The sequence below is a fragment of the Schistocerca piceifrons genome, chromosome 3 (assembly GCF_021461385.2).
Source record: "Schistocerca piceifrons isolate TAMUIC-IGC-003096 chromosome 3, iqSchPice1.1, whole genome shotgun sequence".
In the NCBI taxonomy this organism is placed as follows: Eukaryota; Metazoa; Arthropoda; class Insecta; order Orthoptera; family Acrididae; genus Schistocerca; species Schistocerca piceifrons.
Genome location: NC_060140.1, coordinates 395,741,061 through 395,763,835, shown reverse-complemented (window position 1 = coordinate 395,763,835; position 22,775 = coordinate 395,741,061). Strand labels below are relative to the sequence as shown.

The following is a 22,775-nucleotide window of genomic DNA, read 5'->3' as shown; positions in this document are numbered from 1 at the left end:
ACTGGACAAAAAGCAGCTGTACAATCCATCCTGTGTGTGCTTATGTGGTAAATGAAGAAAGTAACTCATTAACAGTGAACCATTGCTTTATAAGTGCTGATATGCAACATGATGTAGGATTTGTAAATGCTGTGCAGAAAGAAATGGTTAAGTGGCTGGCAGCGCATTACACACAAGTGAAAAAAGTGGATTATTTGACTGATGGATGTGCTGCTCAATATAAGAATAGAAAAAGCTTGAAAAATATGTGTCAGCACAAATATGATTATTTTACTGATGCTGAGCATTCCTTTTTTGCTACTAGCTACGGTAAATCTGTGTGTGATGGTTTGGGAGGAACTATAAAACGTGTTGAGAAGAGCTAGTCTTTAACTAGCAAATGATGCACAAATAACGACTGCATCTGACCCCATACCCCTCCATGATGAATGACTGAGGATGACATGACAGTTAGTTGACTATCACATGGGCTTCATGGCCTGATTGTGTGGTTCCCTTTTTTCTGTTTTTGTACTGTCATTTTTATTATTATTAATGAATTCACTTGTGGGTAACTTAGGCACAACCCCCCCCCCCCCCCCCATATTCTTTCCGGTATTCACGTATATTAAAACAGTGTGCATTGTCTACCTGCTGTAAGAATACCCACTATCACAAAGTATTTTATAAGGGCTGAGTTTGTGGGTTGATGTCATCCTTCATAGGACTTAGAATATGTCAAATTTTTGATAAAGATTTGGAGGTGATCTTTATTGCTTTGACTTTGATGGTTTATCTTTACCATCACTTAAGCACTCAAGAGGAGGGATGTGCTTCTTGGTGATATTTTTATCTTGTATATCCTTTCTTAGATAGTTTGGGAAATGTAAATTAACAAAGATGGAACTAATGGTCTTCCTATTTCAAAACCATCATAGAACACTTAAATAAGATGACAGCGCATGAAATGTATGCTGTTTAAGTAATATAAATCAAAATTACATCTATTATCTTCATTAAATAGGATGGGCTGCACTTGAGTATTGTGTGTGACTCAGCAATTGTGAAGTCAAAAAGGGCAGAACAATTATATAGTGAATACATTGCCTTATATGAAAATTTAATAGGCACCACTAATAGCATGACCAGTATAACTGCATAAGATCAGTACTGTGAACCATGTAGCAGTTAGTAGCTAGCAGCTAACAAGAACCACTGCATAAAAAAGGGGATACGTCTGATGTCAACAACCACCACCAAATCTCTCTTCTGACTGCCTTATCCAAAATTCTTGAAAAAGTAATGTATTGCAGAGTAGCTTCACACCTTTGTAAAAATAAAGTTTTAACAAAATGTCAGTTTGGTTTCCAGAAGGGTTTTTCAACGGAAAATGCTATATATACACTCCTGGAAATGGAAAAAAGAACACATTGACACCGGTGTGTCAGACCCACCATACTTGCTCCGGACACTGCGAGAGGGCTGTACAAGCAATGATCACACGCACGGCACAGCGGACACACCAGGAACCGCGGTGTTGGCCGTCGAATGGCGCTAGCTGCGCAGCATTTGTGCACCGCCGCCGTCAGTGTCAGCCAGTTTGCCGTGGCATACGGAGCTCCATCGCAGTCTTTAACACTGGTAGCATGCCGCGACAGCGTGGACGTGAACCGTATGTGCAGTTGACGAACTTTGAGTGAGGGCGTATAGTGGGCATGCGGGAGGCTGGGTGTACGTACCGCCGAATTGCTCAACACGTGGGGCGTGAGGTCTCCACAGTACATCGATGTTGTCGCCAGTGGTCGGCGGAAGGTGCACGTGCCCGTCGACCTGGGACCGGACCGCAGCGACGCACGGATGCACACCAAGACCGTAGGATCCTACGCAGTGCCGTAGGGGACCACACTGCCACTTCCCAGCAAATTAGGGACACTGTTGCTCCTGGAGTATCGGCGAGGACCATTCGCAACCGTCTCCATGAAGCTGGGCTACGGTCCCGCACACCGTTAGGCCGTCTTCCGCTCACGCCCCAACATCGTGCAGCCCGCCTCCAGTGGTGTCGCGACAGGCGTGAATGGAGGGACGAATGGAGACGTGTCGTCTTCAGCGATGAGAGTCGCTTCTGCCTTGGTGCCAATGATGGTCGTATGCGTGTTTGGCGCCGTGCAGGTGAGCGCCACAATGAGGACTGCATACGACCGAGGCACACAGGGCCAACACCCGGCATCATGGTGTGGGGAGCGATCTCCTACACTGGCCGTACACCACTGGTGATTGTCGAGGGGACACTGAATATTGCACGGTACATCCAAACCGTCATCGAACCCATCGTTCTACCATTCCTAGACCGGCAAGGGAACTTGCTGTTCCAACAGGACAATGCACGTCCGCATGTATCCCGTGCCACCCAGTGTGCTCTAGAAGGTGTACGTCAACTACCCTGGCCAGCAAGATCTCCGGATCTGTCCCCCATTGAGCATGTTTGGGACTGGATGAAGCGTCGTCTCACGCGGTCTGCACGTCCAGCACGAACGCTGGTCCAACTGAGGCGCCAGGTGGAAATGGCATGGCAAGCCGTTCCACAGGACTACATCCAGCATCTCTACGATCATCTCCATGGGAGAATAGCAGCCTGGATTGCTGCGAAAGGTGGATATACACTGTACTAGTGCCGACATTGTGCATGCTCTGTTGCCTGTGTCTATGTGCCTGTGGTTCTGTCAGTGTGATCATGTGATGTATCTGACCCCAGGAATGTGTCAATAAAGTTTCCCCTTCCTGGGACAATGAATTCACGGTGTTCTTATTTCAATTTCCAGGAGTGTACTTTCACTAATGAAATATTAAATGCTCTGAGTAACCGGAAGTCACCCGTTAGGATTTTTTGTGATCTATCAAAGGCTTTTGATTGTGTAAATCGTGGAATACTTCTAGATAAGCTCAAGTACTGTGGTATGAATGGGACAGTGCTCAAATGGTTTAAATTGTACCGAACTGGAAGAGTGCAGAAACTTGAAATAAGCAGTTCACATAATATGCAAAAAACTAAACTGGGGAACAATCAAGAATGGGGTGCCGCAAGGTTCGGTCTTGGGTCCTCTGCTGTTCTTAATATATGTTAATGACTTGCCATTCTATATTCATGAAAATGCAAAGCTGGTACTTTTTGCCAATGATACAAGTATAGCTATCACACCCAACAGACAAGAATTAACTGGTGAAATTGTAAACGATGTTTTTCAGAAAATCATTAAGTGGCTCTCTGCAAATGGGCTCTCACTAAACTTTGACAAAACACAGTATATACTGTTCCACACAGTAAATGGAATGATACCATTAATAAATATAGACTTTGATCAGAAATCGGTAGCTAAGCTAGAATATTCAAAATTTTTAGGTGTATGCATTGATGAGGGGTTGAACTGGAAAAAACACACTGAGGATATGCTGAAACGTTTGAGTTCAGCTACTTATGCTATTAGGGTCATTGCAAATTTTGGTGATATACACCTCAGTAAATTAGCTTACCATGCCTATTTTCATTCTCTGCTTTCGTATGGCATCATATTCTGGGGTAACTCATCACTGAGTAAAAGAGTGTTCATTGCACAAAAGCGTGTAATCAGAATAATTGCTGGAGCTCATCCACGGTCATCCTGCAGACACTTTAAAGAGCTAGAGATCTTCACTGTTGCCTCGCAATATATATATATTCCCTTATGAAATTTGTTATTAACAATCTGAACGAATTCAAAAGTAATAGCAGTGTACATGGCTACAACACTAGGAGAAAGGATGATCTTCACTACTCAAGGTTAAATCTAACTTTGGCTCAGAAGGGGTTAAATTATGCTTCCACAAAAGCCTTTGGTCACTTACCTAATTGCATCAAAAGCCTGACATATAGCCATATAGCATTTAAAAGAATTTCTTAATGGCAACTCCTTCTACTTATTAGATGAATTTTTGGATATATTAAGTGGGTAATTTCCCCAACGCCCCCCCCCCCCCAAAAAAAAAAAAAAAAAAAAAAAAAAAAAAAAAAAAATAAAAAAATAAATAAAAATAAAAAAATAAAAAAAAAATTAAAAATATTAAGTGTCATGTAATATTTTATGTAATGTAATATCTTGTATAGACACCTTTTATTAACCTGACACATTCCACATCATCACGAAGTGTCGTATTCATGATCTATGGAACAAGTAGTAATCTAATCTAATCTAAGTGCCTGGGGAGTACTTCTCCAAAAATCACAGACTTTGAACCACTTGATGTGGCTTGAAGCACAAAAAGACTCTATTCCATAATATATCCTCAAGCTTATGTATTTGTACATTACTGTTTGCTGTTGATGGATTACTGATGTGTGTATTCGTATAGACTCCTCGTAATAACATTCTGATGTGTATTTTTTTAATCTTCTAGGGAGGGCATGTATGATCTTGATTTTAAAAATCCAAACTCAGACAGGGGCCAGTGGGCCAGTATGGATAAACTAGCAGATATATATTCTGATTTCATTAGAGAGTACCCATTAGTGTCTATTGAAGATCCATTTGATCAAGATCACTTTGATGCTTGGACCACCTTTACATCACAAGTAAATATTCAGATTGTTGGAGATGATCTCACTGTTACCAATCCAAAACGTATCGCACTAGCAGCAGAGAAGAAAGCCTGCAACTGTTTGTTGTTAAAAGTGAATCAGATTGGTACTGTGACAGAGAGCATCCGAGCCCATCTCTTGGCAAAATCGAATGGCTGGGGTACAATGGTGTCTCATCGATCTGGAGAAACAGAAGACTTTTTCATAGCTGATCTTGTTGTAGGACTTGGAACTGGACAGGTATGATAAATTCTCACAATTTCTATTTTTTTAAATCAGTTAAATAGAGGAGGTAAATAAACAGAGTATTGGAGATATAAAGTATGAATCACAAGAAACACTGTGACCCAGATTGAAATTCACAGCTGTTGAATGCTGAGAATACTGTTATGCTCTGCGAAATTTTACAATAGTTGTTGACATATCAAGCCTGCGTAACTACAAACTCACATCTTAGTCATGTAATTGATATTTCAAGACTGAAAAGATGAATCTTCTCTCATTAAGAGTTACACACAGACACACTAGGCTATGTATACAGAGTTCAGAATTTAACAATCTGACTGTGATGAATTCTATGCTGTTAAAAACTGTCCCATTGTGATATGGAGGTTTAAAATATGGCTTGAAGGTGCCTACAACCTTCCTCTGCAGTGATACGAAAGTGTGGCACCACATGACACTCCTCAGCTGAGTGGCACTATGCCACTGCACTATCGCCTGCTGGTTGCATTCAAAGTGTGAGGGGTGCCAAAAAAATTGCCTATCCTGCCAGTGCCTAGGAATTGGTGAATGAGAGTCCTTGTTCATGCACATTTTAAGGTGCACATCTGAGGGTGTCACTAAAATGTGGGGTCTTAGAGGGACTGTTTGCTGTTTCATTGATGGGTGTGTAAGTGTGGCAGCCCCCCCATACTGCCATGCACACATTATAGGTGAGTGTGAAAAAGGAGGGATGAAAAAACATGAGCACCATTTTCTGAACTGGATCACATTCAGATTTGTTTGAGTGGTTTTGAATGGTCCAGAGTGGGTCCATCCTGTATATCAGAGCTAAAATTCCAGGCATTCTATACCCCAAAGGTGTAAGATCATGTTCAGGGGGTTGCAGCCCCATGGTATCATTAGAGAAGGATTGAATATCCGACATGTCAGCAGTATCAAAGGTTCTCAAGAACACTGTTCTGTTGCACTTTATGCTCCAGCCTGTCATATTTGACAGTGATATGTTTGAAAATGAACATCCCAGAGGAGATGGTGTCACTCCTGCCCTTTATGACAACTCCCGAGGCCTTTTGGAGTTAATTTTACGTAGCAATGTGTATGATTCCTCAGCAAGACATAAGAAAACAGTGTGATTTCAATACATGCTGGACGTTGCGGTTTTGACCATCTCAGAGGTATCACGAAAAGGGGTGAAAAGTGGACAAGGGGAGATATGATGACCTTCCCATGGTGGAAACATTCACAGTGGTGTTGGGCAGAATTGTGGTAAAATGTGATTCCAATGCAACATCATAACCCACCTTAAAATTCAAATGGGCTTCTGAGCTCTAACAGCTTGCTGTTTGAAGCATCACTGAGTCTGAGGTGACATTGGAAGACACCTCACTCTTGCATATTACAGAGGAAAGTTGTAGGCACCTTCAAGCCAAATTTCAGGCTTTTAGGTGCAATGAGAGAAAATGATAGGGTTTTAAATTTTTAATTTTATTGTGCAACTTATTTGTAAAATGCTTAGCTCTGTCAGTTGGCAGTTATAGTGATTAACTGCCACATAAACAACTAGGTTAAATTTCTTGCACTGTTAAGTAATTTTACTTTGGTACTGGGACTGCTATGGGCTCCATTCGGATTAGTGAGGACTACTGTGGACTCATTTGAAGGAAAAGTAACTTCTAATTTCAAATGACAGAATTAATGCTTGAGGGAAACTCAAAGCAACCCGCTTTCAGAAATGCAATTTTATGAATGTTCTCCATTTTCTTCCCTTTTTGTTTTTCCACCCCTTATGAAAGTCATGTAAGAACATTAGTTCCAACATTATTCTGTTGTTTTGCATATTATATCTTAAGTCATAATCTTGTATATGAGTTATACCATGTCAAATCAATGTAGATGCCAACCTGACCCTCTTTGATTTTCATAAAATGCATGTGTTCATTGCACGTGACAAGAGACTGAAAACTATCAGATTACAGATTTTTAGTGTAAGTAAGACAAGAGTAATGTCCACTCAAAGTTCAAAAAATGTGCAGAAAATTTGACAAACACTGCTGACAAAAATGGCTGTGACTTCTATTCTAATAAGGATAGAAGAGTGAGCCATGTAATTGTGGAAAGATCTTGAAACAAGATTTTCAGTGATATAAAACTTTGTCATAGTCGCAGATTGTACACAATTAAGGTCAGTGACCTTGTCCTTTGACCTTGAATATATCAAAACATGTCACCTTACCGACAGTAAAAATATATTTGCTTCTTGATGTTACATTGTACAACAGCAAAATATCAAGTTGGGATATCGATGGGATTAGGAGATACCATTTAATTATTTCAGCAAAGTGTTGCATTAATGCAAAATAAATTGTATTCAGGCACCCACAGTATGACACGAAGCACTGAAGAACATGTTCATTGTTAAAAAAGTGGTGTTATAACATAGCACAGTAAATTATCCTTTAGTTGGTAACAGTGATCTCATAAGCAGATATAAAATTTCTCAACGCATTGTTGGCACACACGCATTATTAATTTGATCTGATGTTTTGACTATGCTTCAGTTATGAGTTGAACTTATTATTGTGTGGGCGTAATTGTTTCGTTTCCACAATTCTGTTGTTTTACTTACTCACACATACATATCATCTACGGGCAGATATTACTGTAAAGGGAATAGTTCGCCTCCATCTGATTGACAGATATTACTTTAAGTGAAAAACTTTCCAAATATCTCTTTATAGGTGGCTACTAGTGGAGGGATACCTGATGTGTCACAAAAGAAGCAAAAGAATGATGCTGGTGGCTTTAGAGCAGTTCAAGGAGAGCAATGAGATTATCATTCAGATTCGGAGTCAGGTGGTCAGGTGTGAATGAGTTCTCAACTCATCTGAGAATGAACAAGACAGTGTTAACTCTGTCAGAACAGGGGAAATGGTGACACCAAAACTGACATAGCTTGTCATGGCAAATTGAAGCATTGATTGGTCTGATGGTTCTATGTTCCATTTTCAAGTCTCAGTATGAAAAATTGGCATCACTTTTTGGAAATAATTGTACTGAATGTCCCATTTTTCATGCAACCATGTCTCTAAAATGATGTGAAGTTTTACTGGTGGGTCTCAGATTTGATGATGCGTCTACTCGTGAACAAAGGAAAATAGATGATCCTGCAGCAGCTATGTCCAACATTTTCAACACTTTTATTTCTAACTGTAAGAAGGTACAATTCATTGAAGTTCATGATTGTATTTATGAGAGTCTAAACCCATTTAGAGTCAGATACCAATTCAAAATATATATGCCCAAGACACCTGCTAAATATGGCATTAAGGTCTTGTGTCTCCCAGATGCATACTCATCATATTTATATAATGCTTATATTTATGTGGGGAAAGATAGTGATGGAGCAACAATAACAGAAGAAGAGAAAAAGTTCCAAAAGCCAACTCAGTCCGTGATTTGTCTTTCCAAATGTACGAGGCATGTTTTTTAAGTAAGGTCTGTTTGAACATAAGTACACAACAAAAAGTTATTTCAAAAAAGTAAATTTATTTTCAGAAAGTACATATTTCACTCTATTTTTTGACATAGTTGCCAAGTTTGTTCAAACATGTATCATACCTCTCAACCAATTTTAAAATACCCTCTTCATAAAAACCTGCCACCTGCTCCGATAACCAAGAGCTCACTGTCATTTTCACATCGTCATCATCATTGTAACGGTTGCCACTGAGGTGGTGTTTGACATGGAGGAACAGATGGTAATTGCTCAGCACAAGATCAGGACTGTAGGGTGGGTGGTCTGAAACTTCCAAGCCAAAACTTTCCCATAAACTGCGGGTCTGACCTGCAGTATGAGGTCTTGCATTGTCATGGAGAAGGGCAATTCCCTTTGTCAGCATGCCGCGTCTTTTGTTTTGAATCGGTGTGCATAGCTTTCTCAGGATTTGGCAGTATGCTTCTGCATTCATAGTGGTTCATTGTTACATAAGTTGACCAACAAAACACCGTGCCTATCCCAAAACACTGACGTCATGATTTTGCACTGGGACAGAGTGTTTGGCTTTCACCTTTGCAGGCGAGTGTGTGTGTCTCCATTCCATGCCCTGTTGCTTCGATTCAGTTGTGACACGCAAAACCCATGTTTCATCTCCAGTTATGATCTGACTCAAGAAGCTGTCACTTTCTTTGTGATAGCAAGTAAAGAACTTCATCACACACTTAAATCTTTGGTTTTTGTGGTCCTCTGTTAGGAGTTTCGGCATCTAACGGGAGCACAGTTTCCTAAACCTTAGGTTTTCAGAAACAATGTTGTAAGGCACTGATCTCGACACGTCAGGAAATTCATTTGAGAGACCTGTTATTGTGAAGCACCTGTTCTCACGAATCCTCACTCCAACTGAAGCCACCAAATCATCTGTAATCAAACAAGGGTGACCAGAGCAGTCCTCATCAAGGATGTTGTCACGGCCATCTTTGAATTCTCGTACCCACTTACGCACTTTGCTTTCACTCATAGCAGTGTCACTGTACAATTTACAAATCTGTCAATGAATTTCTGCAGCAGACAGGTTCCTTACAGACAAAAACTGTATCACTGAGCGAACCTCACACGCAGCGGGCGAGTTGATAGTCTTAAAAATTTTGAAAGCACAGAACGGAACCGTACAGGTTAGCTACAGAGCTGAAACTGAGCACAGTTATTGCCGAGGCATGCCAGTACACGACGCATGTGCTCGTTACAGTATGCACATGAACTACTAGTGTTACAACAAAACAGACCTTACTTAAAAAACACACCTCGTATATATGGAACAAACAGGAATATCACAGCAGACAATTGGTTTCCCTCCATTTAATTGTGTGTTGATGTATGTTGTAACTCGAAAATCCAACAAAAGAGAAATCCCAAAAGAGTTTCTTTCTATCCCAAAGAAAGAACTGGGCTCCAGTGTTTATGGTTTCAGTAAGGATCTTACACTATTATCTTTTCTTCCAAAAAAACCTAGGACAGTTATAATGCTTTCTTCAATGCAACACTCTGCATATGCCGATCAAAAAAGTGAGCAAACCAGAAATTATTAATTTCTATAATGCCACAAAATCTGGTTAGATGTTCTGGACATGAAGTGCAGCTACTAATCTGCTAATCGGCAAATGAGGAGGTGACCAATGGCAATATTTTACTTTCTAATATCATTGAAGTGCAAAAATGACTATGTTATGTATTTACACAAGGGTACAATGTGAAGATTTGAGTTAATGAAGAGCATAGGAATAAATTTAATCAGAAGACATGTACAAAGAAGGCTCCAGATTCCAAAGTTACCAGATGAAATTAGGAAAACTATTTCAGATATTTTGAGTGAAGAGCAGTGAGATGGTGATTCGGTAAAAAGAGAAAGAAGTGAGAAGTTAGGAAAGAGAAAAAACTGTCATTACTATCCATACAAACTGAACAGAACAAAGGAATACAAGTGTGTGAAATGTGATGAACCCAGTTCTTTACAGTGTTCCATGAGCATATGTGAAATATGTGCAGAGAGTTTGTAATTTTTTCTTTGCCTCCATGAGTGCATGAAATGTGATAAACCCTACTGCTTGCAGTACTCCATGAAAATTTGTAAAATATGTGCAGAAAGTTAGTAAGTTTCAAAATCCAGGATGGAATGTAACAATATTGTGAGAAGGAAATTTGCTACTCACCATATAGCGGAGATGTTGAGTCGCAGCAGATAGGCACAACAAAAAGACAGTCACAATTAAAGCTTTTGGCCATTAAGTCCTGTGTGAGCAATACACACACACACACACACACACACACACACACACACACACACCCACACTCACACTCACTGTGGTTTCACTTGCCTAAGACTGCAGTCATGTGTGTGTGTGTGTCTTGTTGACGAAGGCCTTAATGGCCGAAAGCTTTAATTGTGAGAGTCCTTTCGTCGTGCCTATCTGCGACTCAGCATCTCCGCTATAAGGTAAGTTTGTAATTTTTTTCTTTACTTCAATATTTGTCAATATATCTGAAAAAATATGTCAACTTTCCAAACCATTTCATTGGAAATGTTAGTTTGTAATTTTTTGAATTTTGCAAAAGAATAATGAAGTTTATAAACACTTTCATGAGCAAAGGATATGTAATTTTTCACGCTGTCTGGCAAATTATGAGTTAAACACAATAAAAATGTTAGTATTAATATTTCATCACACTTTTAAACTGTTATTAATTTTTGATGTTCATTAAAATTTGGTAGCCTTAGTCTCCCAGATAGATGTTACCATTAGCACACATTTTTTACATGTTACGCATTTATAATATGCAAGGTCACCTTCAGTGATGCAAAACATTATATAGCCATCCCAGCCAAACACACGCTTGGAAGGCCAGCCAAACACATGCTTGGAAGGCATGGTAAACAGATTCAGATTTAAAGAAACAAATATGGCAAATGTATCATCTAGACTTACTTTGCCTCAATACTGGGAAGCAACGTGCAACACTGTTTGTGCATCTTTTTGTGAAAGGAAGTACATTCATCCTGTTGCTGTTCTCACATCAGCCTTTGTCCTTCTTGTTCATAGTTGTCAGGTTTCTCAGGGTGTACACATGAAGGTGAAGGCCCATAAGGACAGAGGAAGCTAACTGAAACCTCATTGGTGTCTTCATTAACATTCTAAACACATCCAAGCCATCACTAACCTTCATACATGCATGCAACAAATGCTGTGATATCACTGAGGTACGAGTCTTGCTGGGCCCTAGTAAGAGATTCATTCCTGACGTCTGGCAAACTGGAGAAAACTTCTGTTTTGATATTGTAATGGCCAGCATGAATAACACAATGTAAATTGTGGGTACCTATAATTGCATGAATTTGTGCAAATCACTCTTGAAGGAGAGATTCTTCTTCATCATACTCACAGTTAGTTGTAAAATGAAAGTGCAATGTTCTTGGAGCATCATTCTAACAACTGTCTATCTGTCATTATCTGACAGTAGTAGATGCACTGCATCACATGATTCTTTGCCATATGATGTGGCACAGAAATGCCACTCTCATAGAAACTGAAATCAGCCTGATGTAAAGTTATGAAGGCACAATTCTTGTGATTCTTTTACTGGGCTGCAGCACCACCTGGGAAGTAGTATACATACTTGGGTGTTCTGTGAAAATGGCATGTCATGAAGCTAATCAAATGACACTGTAAAAGATGAACACTCACTGTGTCATGTTGAAGGCATTCTGATATTATAACAAAGGAAATTTGATCAGTTGTATAGTTTTCTGGATGTTGTTCCAATGAATGTGCCTCATCCTGTAGGACAAGTGCATAATTTTGTGCAAAATCACATACTGAAATGTATTCTTTGGCACGAAGTGTCTCTTTCAGATGCTGGAGAAATTCAGACTGTTGGGTGGCTATGAAGGAATGCAACAGAAACCTCTTTAATTTGCCTGCAAGGTTTTCCAAGGAGTCTTCCACTGATGATACACAAGTCTATAGAGTAGTTATATCTGTGCATGTCCATAGTTAATATGTTATTTCAGTAATTCCATTTTCAGCAAACAACATTCATTTTCAGCAAACAACACTTGCATGTGTGTCATGATAAAATGTGTACCTTGACAGTTTTTGAATGTGGACATACAGCATTTTGGCTGTACAGGACTACAAATTATCTGAGCAAGACAGTGTTTCTAGGTGCTAAGTTGACATTCTACATCATGTGTCAACTCTTTTGATCTGGAACCTTCCAACACAAGCTTTGCATTTTGGTGAACACTGCAAACACACACACTATAGGTATGGGTTGCACCAGTCAAAAATAGTTCTTGGGTCACAACTGGCAGAATTTTGATAATCCTGTTTTCAGTCCTGGGTCTTCATCTTTGAATGCCTGATAGAGTTCATGCAGGTTTCTGAACACTAGTTGTTTTTGTTTATGAATCCTGGAACCAGTTTCCTTGACAGAAACAAAATCCTTCTTCCCATGCAAACAGCAGCTTTTATCATCTCTGTTGTAGAATTCTATGAGACCGTTCACAATTATTTCACTTAAGACTGGTTTAGGTCTTGGGTTTGGAGATTCTAAATGCCACACTCTTTGACTAATTGTTTTGCTTTTCTCACTAAATAGTTAGAGGCTCCAAATTCATTTTCAATCCTTCAAATGCTCAAACTTTTTGGAAGAAGTATCAAAATTTGGATCTTCTCATGGCTTGTGGTGCTGTTACTGAATTTCCCTTTCAATTGCTTTATCATTTCAGATTCAACATTTGTTTCATAATCTGCATTTTTCCACACTAGGTATGTATTTACTTTGGAATACCTCAGACACGTGCTCAAACCTTTTCTGCGCATATGTTTTCTCTACCCGTCTCTTCTTTTTCACTGGACACTTGCCAAGAGATACCAAATTATCAAATTCTCTGCAGCAAACATGAGAATTTTCCCAGATATGGAATCCATTAGGCACTTTATTACTTTATTACTATATCTTCGTTGTTTACCAGCCATGGCTGGACAGACTGCGTCACAAATGCAATGTTTATCAACTAACATTTATACAACACCATATACAAAATTTATATTACACATAAAAGAAAATATTTATGCAGTGCACAAAAACACACAGAACATAGAGAAAATGAAATATAACGAAACAGGAAAGTAAAACTTTGTAGCAGCAAATGAAAATACCATAAAGCAAAATGTTTACAAAACCACATAGATCACACACATAAACTTTCATTTTGGCAAAATATGTACTTTAAGTAAAACACAAAATAAGAGTGCATGGTTGAGTGTTGTGAGAAACTGGTCAGTTATTACCCTCTTCAGCTTCTTCAGGAGGTATATCACATGAGAAAGTTTGGTGCATACATATGCAGTGTGATCATTCATGGAGAGTTTGCTGTCAATCTTGAAGCCCAGTAGTCTGACAGTCTCCATGTTTTCTTGGTCTTCAATGCTGGTTAGAGTGCATATCAAATGTTGGGTTTTTTCTTCATTGATCTTCATTTTGTTTATGATGAACCATTCTTTTATTTCTTCAAACATCAAATTTGATGCACCAAGAGCTTCTACAGCTGTATGTCCTTTGGCAATAAGGGTAGTGTCATCTGCAAACTGCAACATTTGACTATTACAGCTCATATCATTGACATATATGAGGAATAGGAGAGGTCCTAAGACTGATTCTTGGGGCACTCCATGTTCCAGTTTTTGTTCAAGAGAAGTTGCTCTGTGCACTGATACTACCTGCTTTCGGTTTTCCAAATACGATTGGAGTGTTGATAGAACAACACCTCCAACACCCTAGCATCTTAACTTGGCTATTAGTGTTGTGTGTGAGATGCAGTCAAAGGCTTTGCTTGGAATGTCTTCTTGCAGAGTTGCTTCATTGGAGCCGATACATGTTGCTGTATCTATGGTGAATTTATGGATAATTAATCAGGTTCATGAAAGGCTGGGGAAGTCAGCCTAATTCTTGTGTTGTCCACAATGTGTGTGAAGCATGCAAAAATTTGCACTTTCAAATATTGCATTCTTGCTAATTATTCCAGATTTGCCATATTTTCTTCCTTAGTGACTCCTGTGATGTGAGAAGACAATGGTTGGCCAGCAAGATAGTAGTAGCAGATTTGAGATGATGGTCAACAGTGAATGTTCAGGAGTGGACATACAGATGATACTCACACACTCGCTGCTCTGCCACATTTATCAAGACAAAATGATTTCTACAGCCTCCACTGGTTGTACAGCTTTCTCTTCTGTCAGATGATATGCCCTCTAAAGATCAGCTCAGAAAATATCTTCTGGTGACACAGGAAGTGAGGAAATACTCAAACACATAACTGCTAACAAAATATTGGAATATAGCCCTCCATTTCTGCATCTCTAATTTCAATAATATGTCGCTTACATCTTGGTCCTGTTGATAATGGATTAAGCCATTATAAAATGCTCTGGGTTTTGTGTTGCTGAGCCCAACTAACCAAAGTGATCCAAGCCAATTCCACCTTCTTTCCCTTCTCCTTTTATCATTTAGAATCATCTGTTTGTATTGTGTTCTTTGTATTCTCTTCATTGTGATTAATCTTTACAGTTCCTATCATCTCCTTTGTGTAGTTGCTTTTAAAACTCCAGCTTCCATTTCCAAACTTTGATCCCTGATTCTTATTCATGCTTTGCCTGCAGTCTTCCCCTTTTGCTATTTCTGCCTTTCTTCTTTCAACTTCTTGAATGGTTCAAGAAATCTCTTTGTTCAAGAAAGCCAACTTACAACACTTCAATGAATCTGAATAAATTTTTCCATTACTCCAGTGGTAAACGACTTATTAATATACCTACATGGTAGGTTTTACTGGCTGAGTCATCTAAATACATGACTTGGTTTTAAGTACCACCTGAAGAAGTTTATGTATCTAACACAAATCTAAAAGTGCCAGGCTTAAGCAAGTCTAAACCCAGATTCGACTGAGCACTTTCAGACCAAGATTTCTTTTTAAACCTTTCTCAAATACTACCTTGTCCTGTAAATCTTCAAAATGGAGGACACCCCATTGTGCATCACCTGTTTCTAATAATAACTCTGAATTGTCGATGGAGACAAAGGCTTGACTACAGTAAGCAGTTTCAAATGGATGTTGTAGGTCATATGGGTTATGCATAGATGAAGAGGCATGTACAGGACAGACTGGTGTAGAGAGCTGCATCAGATCAGTTTTAGACCAATCTAACTCTTAAGTTTATCATCCTGGGACTTGGGTAAATTCCTATCAAATACACTATGTGATCAAAAGTATTTGGACACCCCCAAAAACATATGTTTTCATATTAGGTGCATTGTGCTGCCACCTACTCCCAGGTATTCCATATCAGCAACCTCAGTAGTCATTAAACATCGTGAGAGAGCAGAATGGGGCGCTCCAGGGAACTCACGGACTTTGAACCTGGTTAAGTGATTGGGTGTCACTTGTGTTACATGTCTGTACACAAGATTTCCACACTCTTAGACATCCCTAGTTCCACTGATTCCAATGTGATAGTGAAGTGGAAATGTGAAGGGACATGTACAGAAAAAAAGCATACAGGCCAACCTCATCTGTTGACTGACAGAGACTGCCAACAGTTGAAAAAGGTCGTAATGTGTAATAGGAAGACATCTATCCAGACCATCACACAGGAATTCCAAACTGCATCAGGATCCACTGCAAGTACTACGACAGTTAGGCGGGAGGTGAGAAAACTTGAATTTAATGGTCGAGCGGCTGCTCATAAGCCACACATCATGCCGGTAAATGCCAATGGACACCTCGCTTGGTGTAAGGAGTGTAAACATTGGAAAATTGATCAGTGGAAAAACGTTGTGTGGAGTGACGAATCACAATACACAATGTGGCGATCCGATGGCAGGATGTGGGTATGGCGAATGCCTGGTGAACGTCATCTGCCAGTGAGTGTAGTGCCAAGAGTAAAATTCAGAGGCAGTGGTGTTATTGTGTGGTCATGTTTTTGATGGAGGTGGCATGCACCCCTTCTTGTTTTGCATGGTACTATCGCAGCACAGGCCTAAATTGATGTTTTAAGCACCTTCTTGCTTCCTACTGTTGAAGAGCAATTTGGGGATAGTGATTGCATCTTTCAACACAATCGAGCACCTGTTCATAATGCATGGCCTGTGGCGGAGTGCTTGCACGACAAAAACATCCATGTAGTGGACTGGCCTGCACTTAGTCCTGACCTGAATCCTATAGAACACCTGTGGGATGTTTTGGAACGCCAGGCCTCACCAACTGACATCAATACCTCTCCTCAGTGCAGCCCTCCATGAAGAATGGACTGACATTCCCCAACAAACCTTCCAGCACCTGATTGAACATATGCTTGAGAGAGTGGAAGCTGTCGTCAAGGCTAAGGATGGGCCAACACCATATTGTGTTCCAGCGTTTCCAATGGAGGGTACCACAAACTTGTAATTTTCAGCCAGGTGTCAGGATACTTTTGATCACATAGTGTACGTTCTGAAAATGATTGGGATCCTCAGGTGGTTGCTACGGGAGTGTTGAGGTACATTACAAATACTTAAAAACTGGTTCTGTTACCAGTATCATTTGACTTGCACTTACCTTCTGAATTTTAAGAATCAGTTTTATGTGGTTAAAGTTTTCTCTAACTCTTCACATAATATGTTTTCATCTGATGCGTTTCAGTATGTGACTAAAAGCCATTTTAAACTAATATCCATGTTTAGAACTTCCTGATGTATCTCTCCTACTTTGTCCGTTAAAATCAAAAATCTAGATTTTAGAGTTGCAGTTGGGTATCAAAAAGCCTTTGATACAAGACTCACTTTATACTTGCAGCCTTACTTGGATTCCCAGGGTGCACCTTCACTTCTTAGCTCTCATCCAGCCTTCTTGCTAACTATTTTCAAAATATTAACCTCACTTTTCAATAGTACTGCTGTTGGTACAGTTTCCAAAAGTTTACCGCCTAGATCTTATAAATTCTTTCTCAGCTCATCATCATCAGTTATCTGCTATATTAGCAGGTCCTTTACCTCTCCATTTTCTGTGATCCATTGCTTCCTTCTTAAGGCTGCTGTATGTTGTATCATCCATCATGTCAACCAGTATCTGGAATCTCTTCCTTCCTCGCTTCCTTTTCCCTTCTACATAACCTTCTAAAACTGTTTTTATCAGTCCGTCATTCTTTCTTAATATATGCCCAATCCAGTTTCTTTTTCTTCTCTTTATTACATCTAGTAACTGTCTTTTCTTTCCCACTCTTCTCAGTACCTCTTCATTTTTTACTCTGTCCATCCAACTTATTCTTTCCATCTTCCACCATGTCCAGATCTCAAAAGCCTCCAGCCTTTCTCTGTCTTTTTTCCTCGTAGTCCATGTTTCAGCACCATATAGAAGAACACTCCATACAAGACATTTTATGAGTCTCTTTCTGAGTTCTCTGTCCAGACCGCTACAGAAGATTCTCCTTTTCTTATAAAACGCCTCTTTTGCCATTGCTATCCTTGTTTTAATTTCTGTGGTGCACTTCCAGTCGGTGTCTATCCTGCTTCCAAGATACTTAAAATTTTGCACCTGTTCTAGTGTTTCTCCATTCAGCACAATTTTTATTTCCTTATTTCCTCCTATTGCCAATACTTTTGTTTTATTTGTGTTAATTTTCATTCCATATTTTTTTCCGTTAGTTGCAATGGTGTCCACCAAATCCTGTAATTCTTTTTCCCCTGTGGCTAGAAGGACCATGTCATCAGCAAATCTCAAGCACCCTACTCTTCTTCCTCCAATTTCTACTCCTTTGTCATCTAATGAGCATTGGTCAATCATATTTTCCAAGTACAGGTTGAAAAGAGTAGGTGATAAACAGCATCCTTGTCTTACTCCTTTCCCTATTCTGATCCAGTTTGTACTTTCTCCTCTCACTTTAACTGAAACTTTTTGATTAAGGTATAATGAGTTTATAAGTCTTCTGGTTTTCCAGTCCACTCTCTTTTCCCTCATAATAGTCGCCAGTTTGTCCCAAACCACATTGTCAAATGCCTTTTCTAAATCGATGAAGCACATATATAGGTCTCTTCCCTTTTCAATAAACCTTTCTCCCAAGATTCGTAGGAGCCCTATTGCATCTCTGGTGCCCGTATTCCATCTAAAGCCAAACTGCTCCTCGCCGAGATTCTCCTCTATTACTTTTTCAAGTCTTTTATTAATTATTCTTAACAACACTTTGGCTGCATGTGAAATGAGGCTGATTGTCCTGTGCTCGCTGCATTTCTTGGTTCCTTGTTTTTTCGGTAATGGAATCATTACTGTTGTCAAAAAGTCCTCAGGCCATTCACCACTGTCATATATTTTATTACATAATGTCAATATTTCTCTTATTCCAATGTGGTTCAAGCATTTTAGTATTTCTCCCGGTATTGTATCTGTACTTACTGCTTTGCCATTTTTCATTGCAGCAATGGCAGACTTTACTTCTTCCATTATGATGGTCGGTCCTTTCTCTTCATCACTTACACTGTTGTGTGATTCAAGTTCCAGAGTTTCTGGTTTGCTATTTGTGTCATATAGCTCTTTTATATATTCTTGCCATCTCTGGAGGACATCGTCATGATCTTTTGTACACTACCTCTTCGTCTTTACTCAAAATTTCCATAGTAGCACTTCCTGCTCCGTTTTGTTCCCATGTCATAGTCTTTACTCTGTTGTATAGTAAGTCGTATCTTCCCTTCCTGACCAGTTCTTCAATTTCATCACATTCCTCTTTTAGCCATTTTTTCCTAGCCTGCTCTGTTTCTCTTCGCAGTTTGTTATTTAACCTTCGGTATATCTTTCTTGCATCTTCAGTGTTCTTGTTTTTCAATTTTCTTCTGTCCTCCATCTTGGAAATCATTTCTTGTGTGACCCATGATTTTTTTGGCCTTTTCCCTTTTACATATCCTATATTTTGCTGTCCTGCTTTAATGATTCCTTCTTTCAGCATATTCCAGTACTTGTTGGCATTATCAAGTGCTTCTTTGTCTCGTAATGTGTTTAGAAAGTCCCGAGACAGCATTTCTGTAATTTGTTCTTTGTTGGACCTTATCTTCTCTAGATCCCACTTCTTCACCATTGTCGCCTTTTTCAGTTTTTTCATTCTTATTTCTATTTCTCAGCTAACTCCATTTTATTTACTAATTTCACTTTTCCCACAATGTTCATTTAAGTCAATCTTCAGAATCTGTACCCTTTGTCCACTATGCTCAGAATCCACAGCTGTTTGTGATTATACTTTCTAATCTAATCACTCTGTCATACAGGTTCTGCTTTTATTTCTCTTAGCTTGAACTTAAGAGTAGATAGAATGTTCTTCTCTATTTTTCAAGTCACCAACTAGAACTTTTTCTCAGAAAAGTTATTTCAGTTTTCTTTCCCACCTGTGACAATAACAGTTTGTCTTACTATAAATTAAAGTTATCATATGGACCTCTTATAAGCAGTAAACAATCATATAAATAAAAATGTAAATATTTATTTGTTCAGAATTTTAAATCTCTGAAATTTCTTCACCAATTGCTTTGAAATTTTGACACAATGTTGCATTTGAATATATGTGTGTTTTTATACCTACTGGAGTGCCATCTGTTGAGCATTATATAACAAAGAAACAGTGTTAGCAGAAATATTGAAACACTCGTATTTGACTTACTTCACATATTTACCCAACTCTCTAATAAACAATCAGACAGATAGATGCTGTATATTTTTTTAAACAACAATCTACAGGTTTTCTGTTAAAACCAACAACAAGAAAGAAAATGCTGTGCCAAGAATATGTGGGATTTTATTTTCTTTCTTTCAGTTAGTTTTAACTATGATAGCAGAGCATTTAAGCCATCTGACAAATTATTTCTTCCATGTACATGGTGATTATAATGAAAGTTTCAGTTTTGAAACACTGTAGAAAAGAACCTCAAATCAGAATGTCATCTAATCTTAACAGAATATTTACACACATCAAAAAAAGTTTTGCATCATCCCAGTTCCCAGAACTCCTGAAGATAGATGTTGACTGTGGATATTGTATCACAGACACAGTCCATTTAACTGTTCAGAGATGTCATTAAACCCGCCAAAAATGTAAACAACCATGCATGAACAGTGCCATTTAGACAGAGGGAGTCTGACAGCTGATCAGTTCCAGTCATTCCACCAGGAAGGAGGTACACGGCTTGTGTTGTCTGTAGTTCAACTATGCCTAGACAGTCAATACCATGGTTCGATCACATCCACATTGTTACTTGCCAGGAAGGGCTCTTAACAAGGGAAGTGTCCAGGTGTCTCGGAGTGAACCAAAGTGATGTTGTTTGGACATGGAGGAGATACAGAGAAACAGGAACTGTCGATGACGTGCCTCGCTCAGGCCGCCCAAGGGCTACTACTGCAGTGGATGACTGCTACCTATGGATTATGGCTCAGAGGAACCCTGACAGCAATGCCACCATGTTGAGTAATGCTTTTTGCGCAGCCACAGGGCATCATGTTGTGACTCAAACTGTGCGCAATAGGCTGCATGATGCGCAACTTCACTCCTGACATCCATGGCAAGGTGCATCTTTGCAACCATAACACCGTGCAGCACGGTACAGATGGGCCCAACAACATGCTGAATGGACCGCTCAGGATTGGCATCACGTTCTCTTCACCGATGAGTGTCGCACATGCCTTCAACCAGACAATCGTTGGAGACGTGTTTGAAGGCAACCCTGTCAGACTGAACACCTTAGATACACTGTCCAGTGAGTGCAGCAAGGTGGAGGTTCCCTGCTGTTTTGGGGTGGCATTATGTGAGGCCGATGTATGCCGTTGGTTGTCATGGAAGGTGCCGCAACAGCTGTATGATATGTGAATGCCATCCTCCGACCAATAGTGGCACCATATCGGAAGCATATTGGCGAGGCATTTGTCTTCATGGATGTAAATTCACGCCACCATCTTGCACATCTTGTGAATGATTTCCTTTAGGATAATGACATCGCTCAACTAGAGTGGCCAGCATGTTCTCCAGAGATGAACCTTATTGAAAATGCCTGGGATAGACTGAAAAGGGCTGTTTATGGATGATGTGACCCACCAACCACGCTGAGGGATCTACACTGAATCGCCATTGTGGAGTGGGGCAATCTGGACTAACAGTGCTTTGATGAACTTTTGGATAGTATGCCACAATGAATACAGGCATGCATCAATGCAAGAGAATGTGCTACTGGGTATTAGAGGTACCGGTGTGTACAGCAATCTGGACCACCACCTCTGAAGGTCTCACTGTACGGTGGTACAACACACAATGTGTGGTTTTCATGAGCAATAAAAAGAGCAGGAATGATGTTCATGTTAATCTCTATTGTAATTTTCTGTACAGTGTCCGGAATTCTTGGAACTGGTGGGACGCAAAACTTTTTTTATGTGTGTATCAAAGAAGGGGGAAATGTTAAGGAACAAAAAAAAAAAATTAAATGGATTCAGCTGCAAATGACATATGGATGGCTATGGTGTGAGTTGCACATTAAACCGACCTTTCTGTGCAATGTGTATGACTACAAGTTTGGCATTTAGCAGTTGTTAACTAACTGTTAGTTAGGTAAGCCCATCCACTGTGGCAAGGTCATATCACTTAGGATGGTTTTTAATTGTTCTGAGGCCAAAAACTGCATAAAAAGCAACAATGACATCCGAATTACTTGTCCTGAGGCTGAAAACCACATAAAAACAATAATGATATCGGTTTTTAATTGACCAGAGGCCAAAATCTGCGTAAAAACCAATATCAAAATTGGCTTTTAACTGTCCCAAGGCCAAAAACTGCATAAAAAGCAACAATGAAATCAATTTTTAATTATCATGAGACTGGCACAAGACATGTTCAGTATGCTGTAGCTGTTTCCTGTCGCAACTTGAAATAAAAAAAATAACATTCCACAACAGGTCAGAGTGTCTCAAGGGTAACATTCAGAATGTGTTGTGGAGGTGTGCCTTCCGCTCAGCTACATTTGTAATTGGAGTACTGAATGCAGAATCATTCACATAATCCCACAGCCAGAAGTCACAGAAATTAAGATCAGGTGATCTGGAAGGCCAGGCTGTGGGAAATGACAGCTGATAAGTCCAGTATTTTCAAACTGCCTCTGCAGCAACCGCTAAACTGATGGTGCAGTGTGCAGAGGAACACCATCTTTCAAAAAAATATGATCCTACCCACACATCCATGCTGTTTGAAGGCTGGAATGATGGTGTGCAATGGACTCTCACAGCATTTACCAGTGATGGTACAGGTAACAGAACTTGCAGGATCCATCTCCTCAAAAAAATAAGGCCCCACGATAAACGATGCCATCAACTTGCACTACAGTTATATTTGCAGAATGAAGTGATGCCACTTGATGAGC

At 39.6% G+C, this 22,775-nt stretch overlaps 1 protein-coding gene across 1 annotated transcript in view; it reads left to right on the top strand.

Annotated features, from left to right (window-relative positions):
- The window catches only part of LOC124789993 (enolase-like), a 111,724-nt gene that overhangs the window by 58,916 nt on the left and 30,033 nt on the right, over nucleotides 1-22,775 (top strand). Inside the window, 1 exon segment of the mRNA XM_047257538.1 lies at nucleotides 4,408-4,828. Within this exon segment, the coding sequence (XP_047113494.1) occupies nucleotides 4,408-4,828 (421 nt within the window).